At 39.6% G+C, this 10,131-nt stretch overlaps 1 protein-coding gene and 1 non-coding gene across 7 annotated transcripts in view; both read left to right on the top strand.

The window, feature by feature from the left end:
* The window catches only part of Dennd5b (DENN domain containing 5B), a 132,974-nt gene that overhangs the window by 24,836 nt on the left and 98,007 nt on the right, over positions 1-10,131 (top strand). For 4 of the 6 annotated variants that reach the window (XM_039108925.2, XM_039108923.2, XM_039108922.2 and 1 more), the window contains one exon: positions 1,202-1,311. The exons of 1 other annotated variant lie outside the window; for it this stretch is intronic. In XM_039108925.2, the coding sequence (XP_038964853.1) occupies positions 1,202-1,311 (110 nt within the window). Of the gene's footprint in view, positions 230-1,201; positions 1,312-10,131 lie in introns of all 6 variants that reach the window. One more of the 6 variants, XM_063286868.1, reaches the window with a different exon arrangement.
* LOC120102575 (U6 spliceosomal RNA) lies at positions 9,689-9,796 on the top strand. Its single transcript, XR_005504211.1, has one exon. It is a non-coding gene; the product is annotated as a U6 spliceosomal RNA (small nuclear RNA).

The following is a 10,131-nucleotide window of genomic DNA, read 5'->3' as shown; positions in this document are numbered from 1 at the left end:
GTTCTATAAAACTAAGGTGTTTGGGAGTAGCAAGTCTTACGAAAATTAATTTGGTCAAGGAAATGAAAAACAAATTTGACTACTCTAACAGAATTTTTATTGCAGGTGGTGGTTTTGAGACAGGGTTTCTTTGTGTATCTCTGGCCTTCCTGGAACTTACTCTGTAGACCAGACTGGCCTTGAAACCAGAGATCCACCTGCCTCTGCCTCCTAAGCACTGGGATTAAAGGTGTGTGCTGTCACCACCACTCAGCATGAATTTTACATATTTATATCTCTATACAGATAGACGTATGTATGTACATATGTATATGTAAATATACATACAGTCTATCTTTCTAGAGATTTGACAGGCGATAACTCGGGTTAGAATTACTCGTTTCTTTAAACAGTTTAGTGTTTAGTGTATTTTACCATTACGCAGCCCAGCAGTGACGGTCTGATATTGCTGACTCGGTCATTAAAAATCTGTATCCGTAGGCCATTTTCGTGGCAATGTTAACAGAATTGCCTCCTCTGCACTGCAGCACCGGGTTTGTGTGTAGAACTCCAGCCTTGTAAACTGTAGTTTAAACTACTTCAGTGAGATGTTTTTATATAAATGTTTAATCACCATGTGTTGATGTGGATGTAGTAAATACATGACACCAATGATATTAGTGGTTTTTTGATTTTTAAAGTTTCTAAGTTCAGGTTTCTTTGTCTTTGTCTTTTATTTTTTACTTTTTATTTATTTATTGTTTGTTTTGTTTTGTTTTTTTGAGACAAGGTCTTACTGTATAACCTTGACTATCTTGAGATTGTGCTCAGTTTATAGAATTGACAGAGACTCACCTGACTCTGCCTCCTAAGTGCAGACTTTTTTATTGATAGATCTCCAGTGGACAAATATTTTTCAACTAAGGTTGTTAAATATAACCAATAATTAAAAAAAATATATGCCAGGCATGATAGTACATACCTTTAATCCCAGCACTTAGGAGTCAGTGGCAGATGGATTTCTAAGTTTGAGGCCAGCTTGGTTTATAGAACAAGTTCCAGAATAGCCAGGGCTACACAGAGAAACCCCATCTTTAATAATAATAATAATAATAATAATAATAATAATAATAATAATAATAATAATTTATATTATTATTATTTTAAAAATTATGTCTTTTTTAGTTCCAGTTATTAATTGATTATTAATTATTTGTTGTAGGTGAAAATTTTGACCAGAGTCCTTTGAGAAGAACATTCAAATCCAAAGTTCTGGCCCACTATCCTCAGAACATAGAATGGAACCCTTTTGATCAAGACGCAGTGAACATGGTATATATTTTTCTTTTTCTTTCTACTTTTTTAGCATTGCTTTTAGTTTATTACAATATAAATGATAAAAGTCTGTATTGCTTAATTCAGTTAATCCTTTTAGTTATATGAGAGAGTATTTTTAAGATTCCGGTTTTTAGTATGAACATGTGTCTGGCTTTTGTATGCTGCAAACGTGTAAGTGCCCACAAAGACCAGAATGGGCCTCAGATCCCCTGGAGCTGGAGCCAGAGGGGGTTGAGAACCACTTAACATGGGTGTTGGGAACAAAATTCAGGTCCTTTGGAAGTACATCAAGTGTTCTTAAACACAAAGCCATTTCTCCACAGAATCCTAGAAATATAATATTGCCTGTCTTACAGACGGGGAATTGAGTCTCTGAGAAGATACTCAGATTTCCCACAGCCGTCATCACAGTGTCTTACTTGTTATCAATACACAACAGAACCTCAAGTCCATTTTATTTCCTATTCATCTGTGTTTGGGTTTGACGTTTTATAAACAGTGACAACCACTTCGATTGAGGGAAGCAGAATAATACGTTTCTGTATATCAAGGGATAATGTATACTGGGCTTATATTCTATCATTTTCACAGGAACTGTTTGTTTGCTTACATGTATTTGGGCTCAGTTATGTGGAGATAAAGGACTTGTAAGAGTTGATTTCTTTCTACCATGTAGTGGTAGCTGAAACTTAGTCTCTCAGGTGTTATGATCACCAGACCTGGGGAGAGAGGAGAAGAGCCTAAATGCATCAATTTCCTAGAAATTTGTTTATTAAAGCATTCGAATCATTGTAATGTTACCCAGTAGCAATTAAAATTTCTCTGGGCAGCAAGCAGGATAACTCAATAGTTAATTGATTACATGAGTTTGATTCTCAAATCCCTCTGTTGAAGGAGAAAACCAACTCCTGAAAGTTGTCCTCTCTTCAAAGCACATACACCTACTTAACCAATACCCCACACACCATATATATATGCACACCAACAGGATCAATAAATCTTTAAGTAAATGTCTCCTTTGAGACTTGTGGGGAGGAAGGAAGGTAGTTGTTTGGTTGGTTGGTTGGTTGGTAGGTTGGTTGGTTGGTTGGTTGTTCGGTAGGTAGGTAGGTTGGTTGGTTGGTTGGTTGGTTGGTTGGTTGTTCGGTAGGTTGGTTGGTTGGTTGGTTGGTTGGTTGGTTGGTTGTTCAGTAGGTTGGTTGGTTGGTTGGTTGGTAGGTTGGTTGGTTGGTAGGTTGGTTGGTTAGTTGGTAGGTTGGTTGGTTGGTAGGTTGGTTGGTTGGTAGGTTGTTGGTTGGTTGGTTGTTCGGTAGGTAGGTAGGTTGGTTGGTTGGTTGGTTGGTTGGTTGGTAGGTTGGTTGGTTGGTTGTTCAGTAGGTAGGTTGGTTGGTTGGTAGCTTGGTTGGTTGGTAGGTTGGTTGGTTGGTTGGTTGGTTAGTTGGTAGGTTGGTTGGTTGGTTGGTTGGTTGGTTGTTCAGTAGGTAGGTTGGTTGGTTGGTAGGTTGGTTGGTTGGTTGGTAGGTTGGTTGGTTGGTAGGTTGGTTGGTTGGTTGGTAGATTGGTTGGTTGGTTGGTTGGTTGGTTGGTTGACTGGTTGGTTGGTTGGTTTTTCTTTCAGTGTTCTATGAAGTATTCTGCTTGGTAGTACTTTAGACCTTCATCACCTCTATAACAAACATAATTCAAGAGACCCAACATGAGCAGATAAGAGATTAGAGAGATGAACACAGAAACTACCGATGGCATGTTGAGATCTGTTATAGATGTAGTTCTTGAGAATTTCAAAGGTAGAATCAAAAACATAACAGATTCCATTGTGGCCTGATAGTAAGGAAAGGAAGTTATTTGCTAGATGCCTGCTAGATACTTCAGGGATGTTGTTTTCAGATATGCATTGTCTTAGGCTGTTACTGCTGTGAAGAGATACAATGACTATGGCAACTCTTAGGAAGGAAAACATTTAATTGGAGCTGGCCTACAGTTTATAAGTTTAGCCCATTATTGTCATGTTGTGAAGCATGGCAGTATACAGGTCTGCATAGTGCTGGAGATGGAGCTGAGAGTTCTACATCTTGATTCCCAGGCAGCAAGGAAAGACCGTGTTCTGTACTGGGTATAGCTTGAGCATAGGAGACCTCAAAGCTTGTTCCTACAGTTACACACTTTCTCTAACAAGGCCTTATCTCCTAATAGTGCCACTCCCTATGGGCCAAGCATTCAAACACATGAGTTTGTGGGGGTCATATCTATTCAAGCCACCATATACATTATGATGGTTAATCTCTCATTGTCAACTTACCTGGATTTAGAATAACCTATGAGACAAACCAGCCTGGTCTACAGAGCAGGTTCCAGGATAGCCAGGACTATACAAAGAAACCCTGTCTCAAACAAACAAACAAACAAACAAACAAACAAACAAACAAACACACACTTTGGACTTCATTAGGAATAAAATAGGTGTTTTTCAGCAAGTTGTAGTAAATGTAATTATTCTATTTTGTATGTCTAAAGTAAAAGGTTTTTTGTTTGTTTGTTTTTTGGTTTGGTTGTTTTGCCGGGTTGGGAGCAGGGTGAAACAAGAGTTTCTCTATGTAGCCCTGGCTTTCCTGTAACTCACTATATAGATCAAGCTAATCTCAAATTCAGAGAGATCTACTTGCTTCTACCTACTGAGTGCTGGGATTAGAGGAGTGCACAACCATGCCAGGCTAAATAAAACATAAATTTTATTTCAGGTAATTTCGAGTACAATAACAATTATAAAGTTCTTTGTAATCTGCAAATTTATTGGGTTTTTTTTTCTTGTTTGGTGGATTGGTTTTGTTTTTTAAAAAATGATCTCATTGAGTCCCAGGCTGGCTTTAGTTTATTACAGAGACAAAGATGGCCTTTAACTTCTATTGTTGGTGGGGTTTTTTTTTTTCTTCTACCTCCTGGACACTGAGCGGGGCAGGATATGAATACAGGTGGTTGTGAGAGGTCTAATTTTTGATGTCTGATTGAAGTGTCCTCTGCAAAAACAGTAAATGCCCTTGATCTTTGAGCCATCTCTCTAGCCCTCAGATTTTTCAAACTGTTATTCAGAGATGTAAAGATCAAAAACTACATGGCATTGAAAAGAGCCAGGACAATTCTGCTTAACAGACAATTTTACACAGGAACAAAGCACATCCATGCACTTTAAGTTCTCAGAGACAGCAGTTCCTATCTCCTTATGGATGAGGAGAGACACCTCCTCTCACCATGTTCCCTAGGATCCCAGCCACAGGAGCTGCGCTTCTGGGGCCCCTGAAATAGCATTCACACTGGGGTACAGGTAAAGTAGTCGAGTAGGCAAGGTTTATTTTGCCCATCACCATCTTCCTCAGCTCGACTTTCAGTGTGAAACTCTGCTCAGCCCTGGCCACTGTCACCACCATTGAGTGAGAGAGTGTGTATGGGTGTGCTCATGCATTTGCGTACGGCTCGTAGGAGTTGGGTCTCTTCTTCCACTTTTGTATGTGTTCCAGGGATCAGAGGAAACTCAGGCCACTAAGTGTGCATGGCAAACACTTCTTACTAGCTAAGCTATCTTGCAGCATGATAGCATGCTCGTAATCTTATCACTGGGGAGACTGAGGCAAGAAGATCAGGAAATCAAGGTCATCTTTAGCTGTGTGGTAAATGTATTACTCTTCATGGCTTATAAGGGTCTTGAGTTCCAGCTGAGGGTCTCATGCATGCTAGAGGGGCACTCTACCCACTGAACTGTACCCCAGCCCTGGTTTGGTTATTTCCAGAGTCTCACTTTATAGACCAGACTAGCCTTAGACTCTCAGTGATGATCCTGCTTTAGCTACCTGGGTGTGAACTGTCATTCCTGGCTAGCATTCAGAGATTTGGCATTAAAATTAGTTTAGGGGCTAAAGAGATGGGTTAGCAGTTAAGAGCACTTGATACTCTTGTAGAGGACCCAAGTTCAATTGTATACATTTTGTAGCTTGTAACTATTTTTAACTCTAGTTCCAGGGGGATCTGGTCCCTCTTTAACTCCTCAAGCACCAAGAACAGACATGGTAAACATATGTACATGCAGATAGAACATTCATGCATCATAAATATATTAAATAAACAATAAATAAATAGATTAATTTTTATTTTAAGATGAGTTAATGTCTTTCAATACAGTAGGAGTAGGTGAGATTCTGATTTAATCATCAGTGTAGGAGACTGCTTACTTCCCTAACATTGCAGTTCTTGTTGCACTGTCATTGACTTCTCTGAGTCAGTATGTCCAAAACTGAACTCACATTTCTACCTATTAATCATGTTCAACGACTGGTACAGCCATCTAACTTATTGCCTAAACCAAAATACAATATGTCTTCCTTAAAAATTTAACTTTCTTACCTCTTCTGTATATAATCAGTTGTCTGTTTCTCTGTTTCTATACACTATCTTGGTCCAAGACCATCAAGATTGTCTTACTTGGGTTTATTAATTGCTGTCTAATTGGCTTCTGCTCTTGTCTATTCTGTTCTCCTATTAGCTTCTGCTTCTGTTGATACTTCTCTTCTTTTGACTCTCTTTCCCATAGTAAATTACTATTATTATTTACAAAAGATTTATTATATGTCCAGTGAGATAGTTCAGCAGATAAAGGCACTTGCCACCAAACAGTTTAATTCCAAACAGTCCTCAGAACCTGAATTGCAGAAGAATAGAATCAATTCCCAAAAATTATCCTTGGACCTGTGCACATACACAGTGGCACGTGTGCTCCTTCATGTATACATACATACATACATACATACATACATACATACATACATACATATACATACCTACATGTTTTTAAAGTATTTATTAACGTGTATATCTGTGTGAGTATGTGAGTGCCAGTGCCTGTGGTGTCCAGAGAAGTAGGATCCCCTGGTTATAAGCAATTGTGAGCTTCTTGACAGGGGTACTGGGAACCAAACTCTGACCTCTGTAAGAATACTATTAATGACTTAATGACTAAGCCATTTCTCCAGCAGAGGACTTGGGTTCAATTCCCAGCACCCACATGGCAGCTCATACCTGTCTGTAACTCTATTTCTAGAAGACATAACAAAATAGCAATATACATAAAATAAAAATACATTAAAACAATAATTCTTATTGGTTCTTAAGCATTCATTTTAAATTGGGTATTCTTAGAGAAGGTGTTCTTTTAAACCACATTCTTAACAGGTTCCTCATTATGCTATGACTTTTTATAATACCTGTTTCAGTTGCAGTTAAATAATTACATAGTTAGGATTCAAATCTATATCTCTTTGTTATAATGTAGGCATCACAAGGGACAAAAATAGTTTCACTTAGAGGCCTACCCACCACCACATGGCACAGCCTGCAGTACCACAATAATGAGCAAGTATGTGGGAGAGAAATGGTAGAGAAGGAAAAGTGGAACGGTTTATGCTCTGTGAAGAGAGTCGGAACTGGAAGTGTAAAAGTGGTGAGGAACAGCCTGATGGGCGTAGCCTGCATTGCCACCTGAGGCCATGGTGATGTCCCATGGTGATGTTGCTTCTGAGGGTCATGTCTGGGTCTATGGCTCTGCAGCAGCAAGAGCCTGTGAGGAAGCCCTGGTCTGGGCTGCAGCCTGGGGCTCTGTTGATGTCTAAATGCTGCAGAGAGCTGGCCCCTCCTCCCTCTGGCTGCAGCATTCCAGTGAGCTGGCCCCACCCCTCATTGGTACATTGCTGGAGAGCTGGCCCTGGTGGTGTGGGTATAGGAGAACCAGTCTGCTCTTTGCTGGCTGCCACAGGCAGGAGAGCTGGCTCTGGTGGCAGGCTGACCAGCTCAGCCACCAGCCAGTCCCAGATCTAGGGCTTTGAGTTGGCCCACCCCAACATCTTCCCCATCTATGACCTGCTGGAATGTGTGGGCCAGTCCTGCAGATCCAAAGCTGCAGGTTCTCCATGACACATGGTAACAACAGGATATCCAAGAGGAGTCCTGGTGAGATCGGGTATTAATAGTGTAACAGAATTCAGAGGCCTGGAACCAGACCAATGATTCAGTGCAAAAGCCACAGCTTCCACACCAAGATTTTTTTAAATTATTTTTTTTATTGTATTTTTTGTTTTCTTTTGTGGGAGGAGACTGCAAGGGCAGAGGATAGATACGGAAAGACAAGGAGATAAGTGGGATTGAGGTGCATGATGTGAAATTCATGAAGAATCAATAAAAAGTTAAAAAAAAAGTTTCTCTTATTCCTCCCTACAACCTTAGCTTAACACATAGAAGTAGAATTCAAACACTGACTGAGTGAGGTGATGCTGTCTGCTTGTAACGCTTCTCTCCCCTGTCTCTGTCTTTAGGTGCTGCCTAGTACAAAACCACATCTGCAGCTACATAATTGAATGATCTCTGCTTGCTCCTGGAGCATCTTGAGCGTACCCCATGGCAGCTTAGTTTATGTCCGTCTTTCCTACTAGACTATGAAATCTCTTAAGGAAAGAATTATTCTCATATTTCTCTAAGTCTGATGCACAATACACAGGATAAAATAATAGTTTACTAAAGAAAGGAAGGAGGGAAGAAGGTAGGAGAGCAAAGTGAGCTATTCCATTGGGTTTTCTGAATAATTTTTCTTTCATTGACTAATAAGAAGGAGGATATGGGATGTTAGAATTATAGAATATGGAAAAGTGACTTGCTAAAACTCAAGCCAAAATTATAATCCCAGCATTTGAGAAATGCAGGTGGTAGGGTTCATTATGACCCTCATCTACTAACCTGGGCTACGTGAAACGCTCAAGAATCCAGCCAAATTAATTAATTTTATGAAATTGTAGCCAAGGTGCCTGGAAGGAGAGATAGTTAAGGACACTTGTTATTAGTAACTAACAATATCGTGGGCTAACAAGAGACTTGAGCCATGGTAAGCAAATTGTGGTTTATGTCTCAGGTTTTCTGAGAGAGATGTTTTGTTTCCTGGTATTTTATATAATTCTGACTTTGAAAAGTCACATCTTATTTTCTGGGGTTTTTTTGTTTGTTTGTTTTTTTTGTTTTTTGGGTTTTTTTTGTTTGTTTGTTTTTCCGGAGCTGGGGACCGAACCCAGGGCCTTGCGCTTGCTAGGCAAGCGCTCTACCACTGAGCCAAATCCCCAACCACATCTTATTTTCTCATTCACAATTCCCAGAATATAAATACACATCTTGTCCTTTAAATTTGTAGAAAAGCGTGTAAGAAAAATTCTTACATCTGTCATCTGTAGCATAGGAAGTCTTTCTTCACTTGAATATAACTTCTGGCAAGCTTTTCCTGTAAATGTTTGAATGTGTTCTCAAGAAAGTTACAAACCCTTAACTGAGGATTTGGCCACTTTTCAAAAACACTGTGAGCTTTGATTCTCTGGCTTAGATATTAGGAAAGCCTGTCAATAAAATTAAGTCTTCAGCATACATAGTGACATAATCTTAGCACTTGGAACATGGAAGCAGGAGGATCAGGAATTCAAGTTCATCCTTGGCTGGCTATGCAGAGTTCATGACCAGACAGGAATACATGAGACCCTGTCAACAAAACGAACAGGAACAACAACAAAAACCATGAAAATAAAAAGTTAATTTAAGTTAAATTTAACTTTTTAAACAATAGTGCCTTTGCATGTTACTCCATTTCCATGTTGCCCAGTTGATATGAAAAGAGAAGGTCTGGGGAGGGAAGACGTGTCTCAGCAGTTAAGGGCACCCACTGCTCTCGGAAAAGATCCAGGCTCAGCTCCCCGCAGCTGACAACTGTAACTCCTGCCTTCAGGGATCTGGCACTCTTTAGATTCTTTTGGGCACCAGGCAGGTGCATGGTGTACATACATATATACACGCAAAACACTCATTCACATCAGATAAAAATAAATCCTTTTATAAAAAAAGAGCCAGGCATAGTAACACGGGCCTTTAATGCCAGCACTTGGGGAAGCATAAACAGGAGGATTAGTAAATCAAGACCATCTTTGGACACATAAGTAGCCTGGCTACACATGACTGTGTTTAAAACTAGTAAGTAAGCAAGATAGCTTGCATAAGAATCTGTGATTGGGGCGGATTGTCATGTCTGCTCCAGTCAGCACTGGATTGGTTCACAGCCTGGTGCTCACGGGTCTGTCTCCTAGGCTGGGCTTGTGGCTAGGACTGCTAACGCTGTGCTGTCTCCTCATTTGGTCTTCCATGCAACATGACAGTTTCAAGTCAGCTAGGGCTTTTTGTTTTTCATCAGTGAAAAACATTCAATTTCAGATTAAAATTATAAAGACCTATCATTTTGGCTTATTGTTTTAGAAAATGGAAGACATATGCGTACGTTTTCTAAAGGAATAGAATGTTTTCCCTTGTGCTTGCTTCAGCAGCACATGTACTAAAATTGGAACGGTACAGAGAAGATTAGCGCATGGCCCCTGCGCAAGGATGACGCGCAGATTCTGAAGTGTACCATATTTTTTATCCAGCTGTATTTGCCATCTCCTTTTCTTTTTGCTTGCTAAATGCCTAATAAACTCACTAATTCCAAGGCAAAATAAAAATTTTTCTCCTCCCAAATATTTATGACAATATTTGTAATCTTTTTAGTTTTTAACTCAGGTTTCAAGAACATTTACAAACAATTGTTTTGGTGGTGGTGTCTCAACAAAAAGCCTCTCCATTTATAATGTCAAATCTACTTTTGCAAAAAAAAAAATTACATACACTGTATTTTTATTAGTCAGTAGGCTGCTAGTGTATCTTGGGAGAGATCAGATGGTGCTGGGGAAGGGGAATAGAAGTTTGCTTCCCATT

The sequence above is a fragment of the Rattus norvegicus genome, chromosome 4, assembly GCF_036323735.1.
Source record: "Rattus norvegicus strain BN/NHsdMcwi chromosome 4, GRCr8, whole genome shotgun sequence".
Lineage (NCBI taxonomy): Eukaryota > Metazoa > Chordata > Mammalia > Rodentia > Muridae > Rattus > Rattus norvegicus.
The sequence above is the reverse complement of the archived record's forward strand: the minus strand, read 5'-3'. Positions and strand labels throughout refer to the sequence as shown.